At 42.7% G+C, this 22,221-nt stretch overlaps 1 protein-coding gene and 1 long non-coding RNA gene across 18 annotated transcripts in view; one reads left to right on the forward strand and one right to left on the reverse strand.

Moving 5' to 3' along the window:
- YEATS2 (YEATS domain containing 2) overlaps positions 1 to 22,221 on the reverse strand; it is a 40,133-nt gene that overhangs the window by 5,180 nt on the left and 12,732 nt on the right. For 2 of the 17 annotated variants that reach the window (XM_015870911.3, XM_085512511.1), the window contains 17 exons: positions 20,400 to 20,558; positions 18,105 to 18,208; positions 16,049 to 16,156; positions 14,792 to 14,965; positions 13,398 to 13,656; positions 12,829 to 12,990; positions 11,233 to 11,348; positions 9,919 to 10,074; positions 9,524 to 9,697; positions 8,017 to 8,209; positions 5,604 to 5,735; positions 5,264 to 5,362; positions 4,192 to 4,303; positions 3,179 to 3,252; positions 2,345 to 2,424; positions 1,292 to 1,493; positions 317 to 543 (listed from right to left, as the gene is read on the reverse strand). In XM_015870911.3, the coding sequence (XP_015726397.2) occupies positions 317 to 543; positions 1,292 to 1,493; positions 2,345 to 2,424; positions 3,179 to 3,252; positions 4,192 to 4,303; positions 5,264 to 5,362; positions 5,604 to 5,735; positions 8,017 to 8,209; positions 9,524 to 9,697; positions 9,919 to 10,074; positions 11,233 to 11,348; positions 12,829 to 12,990; positions 13,398 to 13,656; positions 14,792 to 14,965; positions 16,049 to 16,156; positions 18,105 to 18,208; positions 20,400 to 20,558 (2,531 nt within the window). Of the gene's footprint in view, positions 1 to 316; positions 544 to 1,291; positions 1,494 to 2,344; positions 2,425 to 3,178; positions 3,253 to 4,191; positions 4,304 to 5,263; positions 5,363 to 5,603; positions 5,736 to 8,016; positions 8,210 to 9,523; positions 9,698 to 9,918; positions 10,075 to 11,232; positions 11,349 to 12,792; positions 12,991 to 13,397; positions 13,657 to 14,791; positions 14,966 to 16,048; positions 16,157 to 18,104; positions 18,209 to 20,399; positions 20,559 to 22,221 lie in introns of those variants that run through there. The other 15 variants (XM_015870919.3, XM_015870916.3, XM_015870912.3 and 12 more) reach the window with 14 other exon arrangements.
- Positions 18,480 to 19,749, forward strand: LOC107317821 (uncharacterized). The gene is made up of 2 exons (XR_001557047.3): positions 18,480 to 18,638; positions 19,570 to 19,749. It is a non-coding gene; the product is annotated as an uncharacterized LOC107317821 (long non-coding RNA).

Genomic DNA, 22,221 nt, shown 5'->3' on the forward strand with positions numbered 1-22,221 from the left:
GATTTTACAAGATGGGCCAGGATGTATTCTATGCACTTCTTCCCTCATTACCTCTTGCTCCCAGGCCAGCCTTCCTAGTGCTAAGCCCTGCAGCATTGCTGCTCTGAAGTGATATCCCAACTAGCACTCTTCACTTCTGCCAGCCCTGGCCAGCAGTGTTGGAAACCAGACAATCAGATTTAACAAAGCCATTTACAAAACCTTGATAAAGCACCCAGAGGGCCCTAGAGATGAATGCAAGCTAACTAAATAATAAATGTAAGGTCACAACTAGTTGAGCAGCAGTTCCTTATTAGCTTTAGGATTCACTTATTACCTTCTCTGCTGTGTCTCTCACAAACTCTGATGCAGGCAAGGAAGCCAAATAGAACTTCATTTCCTCTTGTTTCTCCTCCTGTTCTTTCTTAATGTTTAGTTTTAAAGGCTCATTGAAGTTGAGAACATCTACTTCCTCTTCATGCTCAGGTTCTTGTTTCAGAAAGTGCTGCAGTTCCTCTAGTTTTTGGCACAGCTCCTCACCACTGCTGTAAGATGAAGGGTATTCTGAAGAAGAAGCAATCAATTAGATAAATGATATACTATGGAAAGCTGCTTACAAACAGATGCACATGCAAAATATGACAAGAAATTATGGTAATTAGGAGTTATTTCTATAATTCCTATTAAACATGGATGAAGAAAAAGCAAACTGTCATCAAGATCTTCCTTATTATGCTCTCAGTGCTCCCTCTCGTCTGCCCCACAGCAATCAAGAAGGCTGCACTTCAAACAAGATGACCCCCAAAACATTCTGAAAGAAGCTTTTTGACATCTGTCCAGTTAGATGCTCTTCAACCTGCTCAGAGAACTGGACTTGTACAGCGCAGGCACCACATGGCACTACATCACCTTCTATGCTGTGACAAATGCAGTCATGTATATATTGAAGACAAGTTAGAAGACAGATTCCCAATGGAATTACAGAAGGGTAAGAACACCCAGCTTTGGGAAAGGGATTGCCTGCAGGTGAAACACACACTGAGACTCAGAAGAGGCTTTACAGAACATAAGATTTGGTGCGCACAAGGGACAGCTTCACTTACCTGCTTGCTTGCCATTACAACCCCCAACTTATGTCATTCCAGAGTGAATTAAAAAACAAGTCCAAAAACCACCACAACAACAATCAAACCCAAAGGAAGAAATTCTCTTCAACTGACAAGGCAGCCTGGAGGGGAGCACACCCATCCTTGAGCCAATTTAACCAACAGTGCCTCTGGTAAAAAGCAGTTCTCTGTCCCTGCATGCTCACCTGGCTCACTGTCTATCTGTGTCAGCACATCTTCAATGGAATCCTCATCGTTCCGCAAGGTCTCGGGGTCAGGAGGAGTGTAGCCATGGAATCGACACCACTGCACCACATGCTTCGTCTTCAGGGGTGCGATGCTGTGAAACCTGGGGTGCTTCTCTATGATCTCCTGAAGAATCTTTCTCACGGTCAGTGCTCGTTGCCACTGTAACAAACCAGGGGAAAAACTTATACCAGCCAAAACATTTATGGCTGGATTATGACCTAAAATACAACTTTCCCAATGACTGTCCCAGTCTTTGCCAGTGCTGGGCAGGTCATTGAAACTCTTTCTCATCCAACCAAAACCAAGGAAGAGTGACATACATTTTACAGGGGCCCAGACATACTTGCCTTGACTTAAACTGTCTCATCTCCTAAATAACATCTTACAATGCATAATGAAAGCAATCCACTGGAGCAAACAATGCTTCCCAAAATCTGGTTTAATTTTGCTCACTTATGTTTGCTACAGCAATGATCTTATCAGTTTTACCACCTTCCTTGTAAGCCCACAGAGAAAGAATAAAACTACTACAAAACAGGAGGAAACAACCAGATTACAGAAGGATCCAAATATGAATTAAGTTTTTATTGCTGTTGGACTGATAGTCTGTGACAAAGCATTTCGGTACTAATACTCTCAGATCCTCTTCTGATGGAAAGCAGCCACAGTCCCACAAAAAGATGGACAAAATACACGCCATGAAGGAATGATGAGGATAAAGTAGCAACAAGGTCATTTGCAAAAATTCTGCTATTTAAAATATTTCAGAAACATCTAACTTTGAATGAACTGGAAGATGACCTTCAGAGTCCCTTCTGCCTGAAGAAGGCTCTGAACAACAAACTGGAGCACTCCCCAGACCAAAAACAGTAAGTAGTGAATCCATTTAAAATCATGCAACAGAGTGCTTCAGAAAACAAGGACAGCCACCAATAGGGGAGGTTCTGTAATTCAGAAATCCCTCTTGTGGCACTAATGACTGCTTACAAAACAAGAGAGAAGAGGATTACCTCAGCTGCCCTCCTCTTCCCAATATTCCAGCTGTAATACTGTTCCACTGAACCGGCACAATAAGAGCTTACATCTTCACCTAGAAAATACAAAACCAAAAACAAAAACAAAATTAAGTAAGTTAAATAAAATAAGTTCAACTTTTGATGTTCTATAGTGGCAAGGAGTGTGATTCTGCTTTCAGGACCAAGGACTAGCTTACAATTGCTGTGCTGAGAGCTGCACAGATGTGTGCAGCACACACGGTCCTCTAGATGTGTGTTATTATAACATAATTCTTGATCAGGATACACAGACATCTGTGGCTATGGGCTGGTTAAGCTTCCTTTCCTCTGCCCTCAAACTGTAGCAATACAGACCTGTAAGCCTGTCTTACTGGTCACGCTATTCCATCGGAAGACACACAGATATCTATTTGCCAACAATTTACAATAAACATGAAACATTTACAATATTTCCTGGCAAAAAGAAAAGGATGGGGTTCAGATCCCCTGTAATGAAAGCCACAGTGCACTGCCTGCTACTGCTTTGCTGACCACGCTCATCTGGAGAGGGTCTGCACTACCTGGGGTCCAGGAACGCTGTCCTAAGTGCATTAGTTACCAGGAAAGAAGGTACTTTTCAGTTACGTATGTGAGGAAGAGGCACACAATTAGAAACATTCAATATTTCTGTGTATGCCATCATCTGTTATTAAGACAAAGAAAAACCATCAGAAAAATGAATCCAAATGTTCAATTTTAAGCTGTTGCCATATTTGAAGGTATTTCTGAAACCCCCACATAAACAAGCCCTGGAAATAAAAAAGCAAAGCCTTCTCAATCATTGCTTACTTTTTTCAGCAATTAATGGAACCTTCTTCACTATGGCTGTTAAAAGCTGCTGGGTGTTCTCCAAGTATTCTATGCTGCAAGGGATAAAGAGAATCACAATGAAGAATACTGCTGGAAGTAACAAAACATGTGCAAAAAGTTCCAAAACCACTGCAGGTCCCTGGCCTCAGGGCCTTCAACTAATTTAATTTACTAATGTGAGGGCAAATTTCTGTTTGAAGAAGGTATTTTAAGCAGCCCTTCCCCTTGCTCAGGCATCCACACCTGCAGCTTTACTTGTCAAGCTGAAGAAACTGAGGGCAGCCTTTTTTGGGAAGGCTTGGAAGAAATCTCTGTGTCATCTTGCAAGGTGCAACACTATATTGAGGGGTAAGCAGCAGCTGTTAGTAGAAGCTGTCCCAGAAGGAATATGGGACAGTGCACGGGATGCTGCTTTGTACTGAAGGAACACTCAGAAGTACTTCCAAGAGCACCAGAAATACAGCATTGGATTTCATCAGTGAAAAAATACTCCCATTATACATATCTAATTCCAATTCGGAACAAAGGCAGGTGTCATATTAGGTAATTCCAGAAATATATGACCTTATCAAGGCTAGAGTGGCAAGAAGAGACAGTTCTACTTATTTCAGCTGCTGCCTTGTTTATCTGCATTCTACCAGGCACAGTTTGACCTCAGTAAGAGCACAGAACAGCAATGGGAATTGTATAAGCAGTGGATGATAAAAGAGGTTTTAGCAGCTTGAGGTTTAGCAAACCCCAACAGAATAACAAATCTTTAATTGTATTTTTTCCCTTTGCAGGAGCCCTGAATACAAATCTGTTAACAAAGGAAGTATTTCAACTCTGCCTGAAACAAATGCCGGCCAACAGGATTAGTATCAATAAACCAGCACACGTAACAGAAGATTTCATGTTTGTGTCAAACTTTCCAACTCCTAACAATGCTGCACGAATTCCTCCATCTCCCCTGGAATTTCTAAGACCAGAAATCCATACAGACAAACAATTACTTGATAACGTAGTTCCCGAGTTCTGAATTCTCTTCTGTTTTCACTGTCGCTTGCCCTTCCTGAGTACCCACAGAGGTGCAATTCTGTCCTGTGGAATCAGGCTCCATCTTAACTTCAAAGAAACAGAACACGTTTCAAACGACAAAAGCATCCATCAGCTTCATAAATGTGTCAAGTCTCACTCAGCAATACTAGGTCTTACATAACATCACTTCATTTGTTGTTTGCATTCTATTTGCTACAAACAATGAGTACATACCCTTCAGCTGTGCTAGCAGAAAGCACGAACAGCTCCCCCTCCGAACCTCAACATTTTCATATCTTGTCCCTTTTAGAATACATGCATGTGCACTATCAGTTGCTGATGTTTTGCACACAACTGCCTGATCTGCTTACAGATGTACACCAGCCTTTTGGTAAGCAAGCAGCTGGACAGAGATCTACTAATGGTTATAGCAAGAAGTGGTACTTCCAAATGACACCAGTGAACTTTCTCACATCTACAACAGAGCTCAGGAGAAGCAGCAGAGAGACATTCAGCTCAGAACAGACAGGCAGTCTGGCATTCATCTGGCATGGGACAGACACATAACAGTTCTACAATAATTGGACTTTTAGCTCTGGCAATGTATAACACTGGGACGTTCTGCAGGTGTGTGGATGTGACTGTCCACTCAGCATAATGCACTAGCATGAGGCATCAACAGCACCGCTCCAGTAAGTTTGATCACTGTCACTATAGCAGTCACTGCTGTCCTCAGAATAAAATAAGTGCTTGCTCAGTGCATTTCTGCAATGATGGATTGAAAGAATGAATACTTGCTGCACTCACAGTAGCCTAACAGAACACCATTTTTCCTCCCAGCATTTGCCTATGCTTTGGGTTTTGTCAAGGAGGAACTAACTGTTAATCTCCCAGCCCCCAGATGACATTTTCCACTTCATTTAAACCCTGCTAACAACAGAAACACAAGAAACCATAGTCACAGCATCTGCTTTCAGAGCCAGGCCACCCACACAAAGCAGCAATGAATATTTGCACTGTTAATCTTGCTGAGCAACTCCATGTTACCTTTAGTGATGGATGCCACGGACATACTAGAGACAGCTGTACTTGCTGACGTGACGGCTGTCACAGCTGAAACTTTGCTGGTAGAAAGCGACTGTATCACTGGAGAGGAACAGGAAACAGTTAGGACAATAAAGGGAAAAAAAAAGAAAGAAAGCAGCTCTGACAAACAACCATATTCAGAATCAACAAAATATTTGCAATGCAAATTTTAGGGATGAGCCTCCTTGCTATGTTTTCTTCTATCTGTAACTTCATGCCACTTTGGCCAGCAGTGACTAAGAGCTACTCTGTGTCAAAGGGGATTTTCAAACACCATCTGTCATCCTCCTCTGCCCTTTACCTTTGTTCATAGGCATGAGTATTGTCTGAACACCTCCAGAAGCTGTGTTTACACCGAGCTGTTTAAGCTGGCTGGGAACTGTCAGAACAGCCTGCTGTGGACTAGACTGATTTGAGTGGATTTTTAGCAACCCTGCAAGAAGAATGGAAGACAAAACGTTAAATGAAACACACCATTTTGTTTATCTCCAGTTATTTCTCTCCCTTTCTGCCTGAACTAGGATGGCACTCAATTAATAAGCCTCAGTTCAGTGAACTGTCTGACAAATTTCTACTGACAGGGATGACTGCTGAAATGCCGGGTTGCCTTATATGCCTTATACGAAGTCAGTTATCTCATTTCTGAAGCAATCTTAAACACTGGCGTAACAAACTCTTTGAATAAAGCAGGCTCAGCGCAGAGCTGAACACTCTTATCAGAGTAAGACAAAATTAGTTAAAGCGTGTCTTGCAGATCTCCTCTCCTTTCCTTGTGCTCAAGTGTTCGGTACCAACAGCTCCGCTGTAGTCAGCCCCTCACTGCGCTCTGTCAGTGCCACACACACCTCTGCAGTTCAGCTGCAGTTAGCAGAGCGCAACCAACCATACTTCCACTAAATGATCAACCCAAGCCTGTGCAGAGAGCCTGATGAAGAACATACCTGAAACTGAGTGTCCCATGTCTTTCTGTTTTGGGCAGTGAATACACCTGTATGGATGGCTGATCAAGCTATGAAGCGTATCAAGGGGAGGACTGAATAAAGCACTGATTTCAGCCGGGCTAAAACAACAGGCAGGATATTCTGGTATCACCAGCACTAGCAGCAGCAGCATCCCTTCACCTTGGTGGAACCCAGCAAGACTGTGCCACAGGGCAACGAGTGAAAGGCACTCACCTCCTGTTCTCTACCTCTCTCGACCGCACTAATATTGTGTATGGGCCTAAATCCATCATTTCCACTAGTAAACCAGCTATTTTCCATATAATTTTATTTAATGTTCTGATTAATTAAATTTCTATTCAGATTATGGGCATTTAACAGGCTAAACATTGTGAACACCACACTTGTCAATTTCACATGAGTAATTTATGCTCATAAATTGTTTCAAAGAAGTTTCTATTCCCCTTCTAATATCTCACTGTTGTTTAAGGAGTGTAACTTCATTCCAGTTAGCAGACATGCAAGGGATGGTGAAGATGTCCCTTGGTTTTGAAAGATACACAGTTGAGACTTTGAACACTGGGCTAACCAGCACTGCCAATTAAAATTTTAAACATTACAGTCCATCCAAAGACTCACTTAAATACAAGCCTATGTTTTTAGAATGAAATATACAATGCAATGCATTTTGACAAAGCCTTTTTTCTGCCTCTGACAGATGGGAATCTCGATGACACACTCTTGGAACTGTATGACAGCCTTAATCTGAAAGCTATTTAGAATGGCACATTTCCAACAAAAACTCATTCTACTTTGTGTGGAAAAAGGAAAGAGTTCAACTGCTTGTTGCAGAATTGCAGCTCCTGTTATTTACTTCCAAATTCTGGAAAATACAGAATGGTGAAGAAAGGATGAGTTTGGAAGTCTATGTACAAAGGAAATGAGAAGGGCTGCTTTAAGGACACTGTCACATAGTAAGTGACGTGAAGGGCCTCTCCCTTTTTTTGTGTTTGTACTCTTCCCACTCAGCAAGGAGCCACTTTGAAGGAATGTAATACTGCAGGAGGTAAATCAGAAGGTAAAATAAAATTCTCTGATTTTAATTAATGATGATCAAAACAAATCTGCTCAAATTAAATTTGCTCTCCATTACGCAGACGATACTGCACGGTAATAGAACTAAAGGAAAACAACCCTCTACACAGAGGCTCGTCTTAATTAATCTGAAACATTCCTGCTGAAATCTACCTCATTGGACTCAACAGATTTTGACTTTAAAACATTCACTTCCCCTTTAAATTTAAACCTCTCTCCTTTCCAACCCAAAGAGAGCAGATGAAAAGACTTGGAGCCAGTTCTGCTTAAGCAGCTCCTTCATCTTCAGTGGAGGTTCACTTTCACAACCTGAATCGAGACTGTAGCATCTCTGATAACTTGACAGTTCCAACATCATGGTACACGCTATAATCTCAAACAAATGGAAGGTGCCATCTGCAGAGGATTTGAAATGAAAGCCAAAATTTGTCTCCAGTACTAATGGGAATCTTGCACTGCGATTTGCATCAGATGCAGTCAGTGCACTGTATTAGGATGCCAACTTTTTGGCTAAGCCAAGAGTAAGGCTACTAAGATGCAGTTTAGAAAGTGTGACTCTAGTTTCACCCATTCACAAATGCAGATGACTCTACATTCTTCTTTTTTACACTGAAGGCACCCAAGAATTTGTACTCAATTCTAACTGTAAAAAGGCAAAGCACAAACAGAGTTTAATACCTGATACTGCAGCTTTTCCAGTCACAGGTGTTGGTGTAGTCACCAGAGAAGCAACACTTACAACAGTAGAAGTCTTGCTCGCTGCTGATGAAGCAGACTGGGTCTGGTTTATACAGACTTGGTGTTGCTGTCCAGATGTTTTTGCTGTAGGAGCTCCAGAAGATGACAAACCAGAACCTACATTATCTATTTGCTGCATGAGAAAGAAAACAGTAAAGTTCCTTTTCATCTCATAGATGTTTCAATCGTAAGCAAAAAGAAGGAATATCTAGAAATAGCAAAGGCAAAAACCTTCATCATTAAGAAATAAATTCACAACACACACAACACACTTATCCAAAAGTCCATATACAATGATGGTATGTGCAGAACAGAAACAAAAAATGTGATGTTGTGCACCCAGGAACTGCTTCTACAGCTGCTTTGATGGTACTTGGAGCCAGCTCCTTTAACAGCAAGCAGGTAAGTCTCCAGATGAGAAATCTGGCCCAGGAATATTTCCCCATTGCTCCAAGTCCAAGGAGTACAAGGAAAGAAATGGAGCTGAACTGTTAATGTAGGCGTCTCCACTGACTCACAGCAGAAGTCATGTTTTGTTGCAATGTTAGACACTACCTAAATCCTCTATATACTTCCTTTCACTGGAAGGACTTTAAACAGGAGCAACATTGATCTTTATGATAATTTGCACATTATGCACTGCTATTGTTTTTGCCATTTACTGGCAAGTAAAACACCTTAACTTCACAGAGACTACAGCTCTTCTGCTCTTCAGTTAACAAAATTAATCTGAATGAGTATGGCTGATACACAGTGTTATTATTTTGGTTAGACACATGTAAGGCCTTTCCACATCTGCTACCAGAGCTGGAAATGCTCTTGGACACTCAGAATCCAGTCCTCAAGCAGATCCTGGTGTCCTGGTTGCTCTGTGACACATGCAGGGACAGGGGCTGATCAGCACTAGTAACAACAGTTACTTACTACTACAAACTGTTGTTACTAGCAGGTAGGGAAGGAGAGCTTAAGGTAAAGAAGGTGGATGGAAATTCCAATCTTAGCAACTTCACTGACAGATGTAAGAACAGTGAGTGGCATTTAAAGCAAATTTCAGCCTTTAAAGTGATATATACTGACATAACCAATATAACCCTAATAAATGCCAGGGTTCAGCTCTCCAAGGCACCATGGTCTTAACCTGCTACTTAGTTAACCTTTACTCCCTCTGTGTTATCTGTATTATTGCAAAAGGTGTTTCAAAAAGAGCATTTCCTGCCTACCAGAATTTTAACAGCATTCAAAGCAGTGCAAACTTTAAGCTATCCTTCTTTCTTCACAGGTATTGTAGGCAGAGCAGCAAGCAGTTGAACAGCAACAGAGTTCCTGCACTCTGCACTGGAACATAATTATAAGGCAGATCAACCAACAATGCTGGAAAGAAGAAAGCCCATAATCTAAAAGAGGTGCAGGTGCCGTATTACAGCACACTGGCAATACTGATTCTCACCTGGGCCACCCCATTTGTGGGAAGGGCCACAGCAGGAGCAGCAGCCGTGGTGATGACACCGCCCGACACTCTCAGCACTGTGGTGCCAGGTTTGGAGAGCTGGGATGAGGCAGACACCGATTTCAGAGACCCATCTGATATTTTCATCAGTGATGTCTGTCCACTGGCTGTAGCCTTTGAAAAGAAGTTCAGCACAAGGTAAAAAAGCAGCAATACTGTACCTTCACTTACAAGTACACCTTCACATGCTTTTGTACCGCAGCCACCACCGCAGTTGTACAGAGAAAAACCAAAAGGCTACAAAAGGTAAAGCTTTCACATTGTGCAATTGTGATTTCTACCCTTTAGCCAACAAAATGCCGTCTGGCAAGAAAAACACATCATTTGCATGTTACCTGTGTAAATAAAGCAGTTTTCTGTCCAGTTATTACTTTTAATGCTTGTCCTTGTGTTGAAGATGTTCCAACTCCTACATTGCTCTGAACAACCGATGCTGGAGTGAGTTGCTTCCCAGAGCTCTGAGGAGCAGGCTGACCAACCAGGAACGTGCCCTGCTCCAGAGATAAGCCACAAGTCAGCTCTTGGAAACCACAGTTAAGAGTCAATACAGGACAAGTCAGGAGAGTCAGTACCGGCTGTGTCAATACATCTACAAGCCTGTAGCTGTACAATAACAGCAATGTTAGCAAGTGCTCTGTGATGCAAAAATACTACCTGAAGCAGAAAGTTATTGACATTCTTTCTCCACACAAATATGCGGAATCAAAGATGAAAAAGTTTGGTATCTTTGCTGACCCCACCATGAGGTCTGAAGGAGAGTCTCCACCTCCAAAGACAGGGAGCACTCCATTGCCACAAAGCATTTTTTCCAATGCATTGTTAATTGCAATGGATGATTCTGCAACCAGACCTGGGCATAACCTTCCCAGTGCAGAACACTTTCTGGCGCAGAGGGTAAGGGTGAAAAATTATAGCAGCTACACAGCACCATAATTTAACATATCATGCTCTTCAGGTTTATTCTTTGTGACAAATGCTGCTTGACTTGCAAGATCAAAAAGACTACTGCTGGATCAGGCAAAAGGCACAAATCAAAACAGTGTTATCTTCACACTTCAAAATGTATTTACTTCTGCCATAGGCACTACACATTCAGAGCTCAGCACGCAGAAATCACAGCTAGAACTGGAGGCTCCTAACAGTCTGAGGCCTTGCTCCCCTTCCTATTTCATATTATTATTTAGTAGCTCTTCTTCAGAGCCTTCATTCACCCACTGTCATGCATGGATCCCTTCACGTGATCTTCAATTTTGTCACTTCTTTTTCACCCTTACTGTTTCTCTCAAATAACTCCTTTATTCTTCTGTCTTCACAGCTTTCCTACAACTCCTACACAACCTACCATTTAAGACAGGTCTTCCACATTATCTTTGTCATATCATCTCTCTTATTTTGGAGACCCCTGCTCCCCTGCCACCACAGGCTCTTTATTACTCTCTGAAAACCACTCACTGCTTGCCATGAAAAATCATTCCATGCTACTTTCTCAGTCTGCAAGTAGCCGAACCATGTACCACTCTGTAAGGGGAGGTGAGGGGCAGAGATGCACACGTAGCAGTAGCAAGTGCCTGACAGAGAAAACAGCACTGCTTGCTAGAGAGCAGCCTGAAATGCCCATCCATTCCAGATAGGGTGCTTGTGCCACTGACCTGGGGTGTCTGCTTCAGGATGTAGGATGTATAGGTGAGGTGCTGGGACAAGTTACTGCTTGTACTTTGGGTTCCTCCTCCTCCTCCACTATTTGTAGAACCACCAGATTGGAGACCTGCAACCAGAACAGAAGGTTTGGCTCTTCTGCAACCCGACAATGTCAGCTGCTGAAGTAGTCCTGTACATACAAGTACCTGAGAACAGCCTGCAAGATGCTTGCTGAGGCATGTTATATAGCTGAGTACTCACAGGCATAAAAGCCGTAATTGCACAGCAAAACACAGTTCAGATGTGTTGCTGTGCTCTCTGAAAGCTCAGCAAATGCAATGAACAAAGAGAGACATGGGGAGAATGAAGACTACTGGACATACAAAGCTCATTAAGGGCTGCTGTAAAGTTTCTATCAAAGAAAATGCTGTACAACAGATAGACAGTGTTTTGTCAGCAGGCAAAAGCCCTGGAAACACAACAAATCCCACGGGCTTGTTAATTTTACTTTTGCTTGCTGTTCCAATGCAGTTTTGTTAACACAGAGTATTTGATCACAGACTCTAACTGGTGGTGAATAACATCAACATCTTGATACTGCTCTGCCTCCAGAAGGAAGAGAATGGACACAAACATGTTGTAGTCTCCCACTAGGAAACAAAGGTTGAAAACTACTGATGGCTCTGTCATAAATCACAACTATTTACTCTTCCTCAAGCCTCAAGAGAGCATTTACTTGTCAAGATTGGACTGCCATCTAAATCTTAATCTCCCATCACAAGTTCTACAGCCCAGAATACCATCATCAACAGTATCCAAGTATTCAGTGACACTCTGCTGCTATACTGCTGGTGTTCACCTTCTTACACAATAAACTGATTATCTCTCCCCCACTGCCAGCATCAGAACTTGCAAGCAAATACTTTGCACCCAGTCCATCTACCTCAGCCTCAAAGAGAAGCGTTCCAGAGAAGGCTCACAAAACATTTCCTATAGCAACAGCACACTATAAAAAAAGAAGTATCAGCCCTCAGGACAATTTTAGCAATGCTGTTCTCCAGGTATTTCACAATACCTGCAAGCATGAAACTTGTGAAAGCAAGTTTTATTCAAAACTCTATTCTATCTATTATATTGTTACATCTAAACAAATTATTTCTGCTGGAATAGGAGAAAGAATCTATTTCTTTCTCCTATTCCAGGTATAGTTATCTTGTCCCTCTCAGAGCTAGTTTCCCAGAGTCTCATTCTGTTACTTACTAATAGCTTTGAAATCAGCAACAGTTCTGCATTATAAGAATGCAGGTGTCTCTCCCTGTATACCAAAATAGAGAGAACGGCTTCACTGTGAGCTCTGAGAAAAACTGCACTACCTTCAGCACAGAAAGATACTGGGAGCTCCACATGCAAAGCAATACCATCTAAAACAGAAGGTACTTTTGACAACCCAGACTTATAAATCTCCACATACTGTGTTTCTGTGAACAAAGAAACTTCCTTCTGTTACTGACTTTCACAGTACCAGGATGCAGTATAGCAAGAACAGCAAACATTAATTATGCAGTGATTACATTATTTAACTCATTAGATTTCCCTGCAAGACTAACTAGCATTATTTGTGGCTCGCAGAATGGCTCCCTGGGGTATGAGAAGAAGTTTTCCTTTGCCGGAAGGATTCTTGCTGTTGGTGGTGAGGTACAGTTTGGTGCCCGGTGGTAAGTTAGCCAAGTTTGCCAAGTTGGTGGCTGGTAACTGCAGTGTAGCCATCACTAGAAAGAAGGAATAAAACAAAATTACTCCTTGAAGAGGCCAGCACGCATTGAAATCTGCACAGAATGAAAGCACTGGAAGTTGCACATATCTAACCTTCAATGTTTAGCTATTCTAACAGCAGATAAAATCCACCAGTGATGCACAGACACTTTGAATAGGTCTGGGGAAAAAAAGAATAAATGAAACCCCTGCATGGTCACAGGCCAAAGAAATACAGTGGTGGAATCTGCAGGCTTAAGTTTACAGGCCACAAAGCACATTTCAAACAGTCCAGAGTCTGAGCTAACATGCACAACTCAAGCCAGCTGCTGGATTAGGTTTTTCCATCACATAATTGTTTTAGAGGTGAAGGAATCATTACAGAACCACAGTGAGCCATTAACAAGGTGTAAAATTACTCTACCTGATCCTTGTGATGTACTTTTCTGAGCACCCGTGGAAGTAACTTGCGCCTTTGTTATAGTCTGCACAGGCTGAGCTACAATTGTTCCTCCACCTCCACTCACGATGGCTTTGGCTACACCTTGAGTCACAACCTGTTTTGGACCAACAGCCTTTGCCACTGAAGAACCAGACTTTGCCACAAGTATCTGGCCGCCGCTGATAGCCACTGCCTGCTTCACTGTTGACTGCAAAGCAGAACCAACTGGAACACCAACAACCTGCAACAAAGAAGTACTGGATGATGTGCCACTCAACCACACGAGTTCTAACTGGTACGCTGCCTTCATCTCTAGGTATTTCAGGGTAATTTCTACAAGTCTACTTGCATATAAGGTTCTTTATTCTGAAACAGAATTGGACTGGCAAGAGGCCAACCCCAAGTAAAGAGCAAAAAGCTATTAAACACAGCCAGGATTTCAGAGTACCCACAAAAGATTAAATACATTCACATCACAGGGCAACTTGATTTTTCTCTGATATATGAGCAATGGATTAATCCCAACTAAGGATAAAGATTGCCTTGGTGGAAATCCAGAGATTTAATTTCAACTCATTCATGGGAACAGACTCCCTGGGAAAACCATGGCCTCAAATTAGAATCTGCAGAGTGCATTAATTTTGTGTGTTGACATATTGGCAGGCAAACACAGGGTTTGCATACCTGCTCCAACAGACAAATAAGGCAGTAAAAAGGGCAATGCGAGCATGTATTTACACATGAAAAATGCAACCCTCCATACACAGCCCATTGTGGTCGGCACACAATTTCACAATCTCCACAATGGAAACAGGCAAGAAAACAGAAACTGAGATGCCTGTCATCTTACCACAGCACATTTACTATGTCTCCCAAGAAGCTGCATCACCCCTGCCATAGCAGTTCTGTAACCACTTGTGTAGCACCACTTCTACTGTATTCTAGCTCTGGACCAGCCTTCACCCCTTCTCCCTGTTTGTCCTGCTTTTTTTTTTGCTGCAAGCCTGCTGTCCAAGTAAAGAATTTACTTCCTTTTATGGAGAAATGTGGATGAGCTTCAGCAAAAGCTGGTAACAGCAGCCAACTTTCTGGGTTGTCAGGATCCAGTTCAAAACAAGCCTCCTCCTCACTGCTGCAAAGGGCTAGAGAGGAGTGGGAAATGTTTTCTGTAAGCAATGAAATGCAACAGTGTCTGCGTGTGCTGTTCACAAGGGCAAGAGGTAAGCACACTATGAGCTAACTCTGTACACAGGGAAACTAGCTACCTAGGGTACTGCTGCCTGTGCCTGAGGCACAACCAACACCACGGCCACAGGAGAAACATGAGGTGTTACAAGGCAAGACAGAAGGCTGACAGCCAACCAAGTGCCTCATACCTTGGACTGTGCTGTCCCCTCGCTCGTGCTCACAGCTGGCTTCTGCGGTGACAAGGCCAACATGTGGCTTCCTTTTACCGTGACATACTGCTGCACAGAGGTCTGTGTGGTCAGCCCTGCTGCCGACGCCTGGGGTTGCTGGGGCAGCTCTCCTGGCTCCTGTTTTATTATCACCTTTTAAGTAACATAATAAAGTTGACATAAAACAAAAACCAAAAAGCCAATAACTAAGTCACTGGGAATCATTTCCGGAACAGCCTGCCTGCAAGAACAGGCACACAACAGCTGCTAACTCGGATGTGGTTCTCATATACCACCAGGTGAACTCTAACTCACCTCCCAATCTACTACGAGGGCTACTCCCAACATGCAAGCATGTGAGGGGGTCAGTAATTAAGCCAGCATTCCCATTTTGAAAGATGCTTACAGAAAGGAAGAAACACAGACAGTACCAGTAGTATTATAACTACTAGTCCTACTAATGGTATCCCGCATCTCAGAAAGGAGACAGAACACCATGAGGTTTCAAATACCAAAGAACCTCCCAGCCCAAAACGTCCTTTTTTTTCTACCTTGCAAAATCATAATTGACATTATGGCCGTAGATATTGTAACCAGGTATAGATACTGTAACTGGTTAAAGATTATATTATTCTCTTGTGTACATTTCAACATGGTTATGAATTTATCTGGGACAAGCCATAAATCTAAGCACTAAGACCAGCAACTTAAGAAAGGCTGCTGGTTTGGCAGGTATCTTTTTCCCCACCAGACTGCTATGACTGGTAGGACTCTTTCACCTTCCAGTTTGATCACCCAGTATTACTGGAACCCTTCAATTCATGATGGTAACTTTTAAGGAAACGTACTCACAAATGGCAACATCTGACAGCCAGAAATCACCACAGCATTTAGCAAGAAACTATTACAAAATGTAAGAGTAAACTACTGTTTACTTATATTGTAACCTCACCAAACAAAGCCTTTAAAAATATCAGCTTCAGTACAGTAGTGACTCAAAAGGAGAACAAGAAAGGATGAAAGAGATGATGAAAGGAAAAGATCACAGGAACAGCAGTGCCATGGGAAAAGAATTTAAGCTTCATCTTTTGAGACGTGCTAGAGAGCTCCTGGCAGCGAAACACACTGGTTCCAGTCAGCTCTACATGCACTGGAAGTTACATGGTTTGCAGCACAAGTCAGCATGAAATGGTAATACCAGGCTCCTTGTCCAGGCACAAACGCCAAGAGGAATACCTTTGTAAAAGCTCCAAGTCCTCCAGTGACTGATTTGGGGCTTTGCACCTTGGAATGACTCCCAATAGGACAAAGAGGTGGCATGGTGGCAAACAGGGAATCCTCCTGCTGCAAATAGGAAGATGTGGCACAAAGATTGGTGAAACGTCCAACAAAAGCAATAAAACAAGAGATTGCTAATAGTGGGTGGCACAGACAATCTGGGCAATTCCAAATTACCTGTACAAATAAAACCATTTCCAAAAATCAAGCAACACTTAAGTAACAGGAACGTAGCATACTTAGTACAACATACAAAGCAAATTTCTTTGTCAATTTATGCCTCCAACAGCAGTAACTGTTTCCTACCACATCATACACAAATGAAAGAAACAGACAGGTCGTCCACCAGCTTCTTACACAAAGCATTTCTGAGCTGCAATACTGAGGCAGGCATATGTTAGCCTTGAGAAGCCAAGTCTGAGTGGGCATCTAATCAATGGACACAAATAACTGATGGGAGGGTGAGAACATGACCGAGTCAGACAGTGTTCAATAATGTGCAATGAAAGGACAAGAATCAATGAGCACAAACTAGAACACAACACATTCTGTTTAAACATAAGTAGTGATTGAATTTTGGAACAAGTTGCCTAGAGAGGCTGTGGACTCTCCAGCACTGGAGGTACTCAATACCCAACTGGACATCTGCAAAATGGTGCATCTTTCATTCTTGAATTTGCAGCTGTAGAGTCAAATGCACTTGAGGAATTATGGAATGGTTATATTCTGTTTAATTAAAAGAACTGTACTATTTTAAGATCAGTGTGAAGTCTGTGGTTGTGGTTTCATGACCATTTAGTCCATCCCTGGGTTGGAACACAGCCCTCAAGATGCTGAATCAGTACTCCTGCCTTCCTTGTGCCAATGCATACAGATGAAAACAGCTGATCTTTCAAACAGATGGACTGTGTAGCTACATGGTGAGCAAGAGCAAACCACTGCCAGCAAACAGGAGGAGGTGTGAAGACAAGGTTAGAGGCACGGCCAGCCCTTTTAAGAGCAGCACACATATGGACCACTTTTAAAGTGACTGAAGAAATGCAAGTGTAAGTCATTGGAACACCATCTGTAACATCACACTGAACTATCAGACACCCTCCCCTCTTAAAGAAACCACAAAATTACAACTTCCCACTAACCAGAAGACATATGGACAGAAATACAGCTGTTTACAGCGCTCAGATTTCTTTTTTGGTTGTTGTTTTTTTTAATGCTGTCAGATTTTAACTGAATCCAACAGAATTCAACTGTTACAATGATATGTGCCCATTCTGACTCATTTAAAACCTTACAAAAAAGAAAAGCCTCAAACCAGTAAAAAACAATTGCTTTATAACAGTTAAGCAAAACCCATCTGACAGACAGGCTCTTGGAAGCAGAACAGCCAGCCAGCACCTGACATTTAAAGTGCTCCAAACTAATCGCTTCACAGATCCATCTTCAACACATTTTTCTTAACAGATGTGGGAAGCACTTCAGTTCCAAATGTGAAACAATAAGCTTCCTGCAAGCTCACTGGAAAACCTTCCCCTCCACAACCAACATTAAGGCTCCTGAGTCATGAAGACAGGAAACAGCTCCCATGAGCAGCAGCAGCTGCTCTCAGAAAGGCCCCACTGGTGCTACTTGCCTGTCAGAAATACCTCTCCCATGTCTTACGCAAGAAAGGGTTTTATCTGAGGTAAATCAGCTCCGTACCATTTAAGCTCTGCAGATCAGAATGTGAACCCTATTCACCACTGGTTACAGGTTCAGTTACTCCACTATTTGCATGAATATTTAGGCTGTCGTAAAGTCAGGAAATTTTCAGGCTATTTTCAGGCTGCTAGGAACAGCTGCTTCATAAAATAATAAACCAAGTAGAGGTTCTGAGGTAGGCACCTCTGGTTTAATCATATATCGTTATTAACAAAGCGAAACAGATCCTAGACTGCTAAAAAAAAAAAAGAGCTCTTTTAATAGATGAGACATTTTGAAAGCTATGCCCTTAACAATGCCCCAATAAGAACATTACCTTGACAGTTGAGGTCACAAAGCTGCTCCCATGGCTCTTCGGTACAGGAGACCCAGCCCCATGAGAGGCCTGACAAACACTGCTCAGCTTGCTGGTGGGGCTTCCTGTATGTTGGGAAACAAGGCAGACTTCAGGGGAGGGCAGGGAGCAGTGCCACTCAGTGTGACACCTTTCTAACCAGAAAGGAGGCATTTCATCTCAACTCTCTACTGTTCATGAGGCGTACATGAGGGACATCAGAGGGTGTTGGCAGGGGCACAAAACAAACTAATTTTCATTACAAACACACTAGATCCTCACCTCCATCACCAGTACAGAGTGAAAAAGGAGACAATTTTTCAATACTGAAGGTTTCCCACTTCTACTTTCCTCCAGTTGGACCCCAAACCCCACGTGGTTCTGCAGCTCCAGGGAGCCAGCCACTGCACAGCTCCCATGCAAAGAGTCCATAGCCCAGACAGCCTTATCTCCACTCAGAGCTGCCTCTTGCTAATTGGAAGATAGCTCCTGGATGACTGGATGTATTGGCTACAGGTATATTACAAGAAATTAGGACAGTAAACGAGCTCCCAAGTTAGAACTTGCTGCCACAAATGTAGCTCCCTCCACCACCCAGAAATCCTCTGAACCTGCCCTAGCCTTAGGTATGGTACCGAGAGGGGTCTGGAGGAAGATGACATGGAAGGAAAAAGGAAGGTCAGAAAAGAAAGGACACAATGGGTGAGGAGAAATGTGAGGAAGGAAGGGAAGATGAAAACAGGTTCTTGGGTCTGCTCTTGGAAAGGTGTGCAGCAGTACCCACCTGCTGCATGTGAGGGTCTGAGTGTAACAGCCAGTGACAAGCTTGCCCTGTATTACCAGAACTGCATACAACCCACAGCTGCTGCCCTGCAGCAATTTGGTTACTGCTACTAGCCTGATTTTGTAGCTTGCTTTGTTTAAGAGAAGCCAAAACCACAGTCTGTACATGTGAAAACACAGTCATAGTCTCTCACACGGTTGCATTACAACCTGCACCTACCTTTAAAAGTAAACTGTGCAGCCATTTCTCAAAACAATGGGATACATAAAGGCTGGCTTCCACAAAACAGGAAGTTTCAGATGTTACCCTTTTAAATATGATCAAAAGTTTTATGGAAAATAACTATTTTGTCAGTAGTATCACTTTCTATTCAATCCTATCTAGCTGCTGCTGCCAGAAAGCCAGTTCCACACCCCCCGTGTTCCACACAGGGCCTATGTCCAACAACAAAAAACAAGGGGAGGGGAAGGCATTAATTTTCTGCTCTGCCACCCATCTGATTTGGTTTGTGTAGGACAGAGTGAAGTGGCAGCAAGAGGGAAGGGAGAGGCAGCAGGCAGTTTTTTCAGGCCAGTCTGTATTTAGATCACATTGATGTAGTGGGAAACTGCACTTTCAGTGGCATTTGGACTTGAATATTCATACCCTCTGGTGTTTCCACAGATCCGATCCTCTGTGTAAAATTCCCTACTAGGAGCCACGACAAACCATGTGTGCAGAACAGAGACAGGCTGGAAGTAAGGAAGAAACAGGAAAAAACAGCAAAAGAAAAATAAAAACCCTGCTGGTGAAAGCAACATTGCCAAGAAAGGCCACGAATACACTACAAACATTCAGCTACTACTATGATTTCCCCACTAATTCCTTCTGTGAGGAAACTGGACACAACGTGACAGCTGCATTATCAACAGCACAAAGGGCTTTTTGGCATTTTCTAGCCATGCCCAGAAAAAGAACAGTTTGCATTATGTGGACACCACAATTCAGCACCTGGCTCTAAGAACTATCCTAAGATGCCAGTAAGTGCACACCTACACAGACAAGCATGCTTTGAAACACAGCAGTTCCTGACCACTGGTCACAATGCCTGCTCTGGTAATGCAGGCTGATTGGCTACACCTCATAACTGAATATGTAAGCTGCTGCAATGCTCCCCATATTCTTGCCCTGTACCCAAGATACAGCCCTTACCCAACCACCTGTGCACTGTCTTGTGTTTCAGCCTCTACTCACCACAGTCTGTCTCACATTCTCTCCTTCCCTTTTTGCTTGTGAAGAAGTTCTACACTATGTGCTGTTTCCCAAATAAAATTACACTCAGCTCTGACATACTCCCAGCCACGTTACAGGACACTTAAGCAAAGCAACACACTCTCTTTGCTGAGCGCTGTTCCACCTTCCCAGACCGAAATACCATTACTGCATCTGAAAGGGAGAGTAAGCTAGAATGTGTAAGACTGAGCCACTCTGCCTTCTGGGGTCACACTACACACCTGTGCTTGTGGCTGCTGCTCCAACCATCTGTCCAGGCTTGTCCACAATAACATATGGATTATTAATGACTGAGCTAGCAGAGCCTTGCTTCATGTGCACCGGAGTGGAGGTTGGGGTACGAGGTAGCGGAGATGGACTAGGGGTCGATATTGGAGAACCTTCAGAAAAAAAGTCCAATGCTTCTATCTCATCAATGTTGTAAGAACACAAAAAATACAGCAGTAGTGTGTTAACAAGCGATTAGAGAAGGGATGTCTTTGAGGATGCATTTCCAAGACTAAGCCAGATGACAGAACTTGGAGAAGAGAGAAAGAGAATAAAATGGAAGTTAAAGGAGTGTAAAGCACAAAAGCTTGTACCTACCCTGGGCATTCTTTATCTATCATGCCAAACAGGGTTCAAAGGGATCTTAGAAAGCCACCTATTCCATCCCTGAGTTCTGAGGTAGGTTAACATCGTTCTCGCTATTAAGTCGAGTCCACCCAAGAAAATAAAGGAAGAGAGCTGAGCTCTTTGATATGCACTCTCTTTCCTCCAGGGAGCCCATAGTGCAGGCATCCAGACCAAGGACCAAGCAGTTCATGTAAAAAGGCTGTGTGAAACAGCAGCCATCAGGCAGGCCAAGCAAATGTTGTCACTTCACTGCTCTCATGACAGCAGATGCCCTTGAAGGCAAATGTGCAACTTCTAGGTAAGAGGGCCAGGAGAGAGAGAAAAACAGAATAAAAAGAATGCACAAGGGGGTAAACAAGAAACACAGAGAAAAGGACAGGCAAGAAAGTGATTAAGGTGGCAGCAAGTACACTAACCTTCAGCTGCTTATTAATCTGCTTTCTTGGCAATGATTGACTATTAAAATGGAGCACAAATAATCCCTATGTCTTTTAAGCTGCTCTTGGAACCTGGAATGGTGATGCTTCCCAGCATCCTTAGACAAAAGACAGCAGCCTTAGAGAAATGCTTAGAGAAACATTTAAAGAGCAAAAACCAGCAGAGAATAACCCATGGATATTAAGAAAGATAGAAAGCACTATACTTCTGGCTTTCTGGACAGACTTGGAAAAAGAAGAATTAGTAGAAAAAGATTAGTAGCAGTGCTTATTAGATTAGTAGTAGAGTTTATTGAGAAAGAAGAAAGCACAAGGCATAGGTTCAAATATAAATCACTACTACTTAAAAGATGTCACAGAAAAATATTGAAATGCAAAAACAAACAAAAAACCATCCTGATACTTGAGGAAAATTATGTGGGAGCAGATCAGAAAACACACAGTGAGAGCTGGTGCTTCATTTTCTGACATTCAGATTAGAGTGGATGAAGGGATGCAGGTCATCTCTCACCTTCACATGTGACACATTGAGCTGTGTGTTAAAACTTCCTGATGCAAAGTATCTTCCAGTGGATGGCATCATACCCAGGCAGGGAGAGCTCTATAAGCTAAGTGAATAAACAGCACCTTGGCCACCACTGGTGCAAAGTTATCCAAAGAGCACCCTATTATTCACTGCAGCCAGCTGGAAATTTAATCCAGAGGGTGCATTTCTGGAAGAGGAAGATCAAAGTCTCTCCATTTGAAGAGATAACACAAGTACAAGATGGAACATTTGAGTGAACAAGGTTGAAAATTCTTTGCCCAATGATCAGAACTAAGTTGTTTTTAATCCATCCCTGTTGTTGAAGAGGGAGGGAGAAGTATGGCTTCTTCCCACATACAAACAGCACACACTGAAGAAGTATCCTTGCCTAGGCTTTTCTGCCATTTGTTAGTTAAAGACTGTGATCTTCACACCTAAAATAATACGTTATCAGGGAGACAAAAT

This window comes from Coturnix japonica, chromosome 12 (genome assembly GCF_054131305.1).
Source record: "Coturnix japonica strain WE chromosome 12, WE-NBRP24, whole genome shotgun sequence".
In the NCBI taxonomy this organism is placed as follows: Eukaryota; Metazoa; Chordata; class Aves; order Galliformes; family Phasianidae; genus Coturnix; species Coturnix japonica.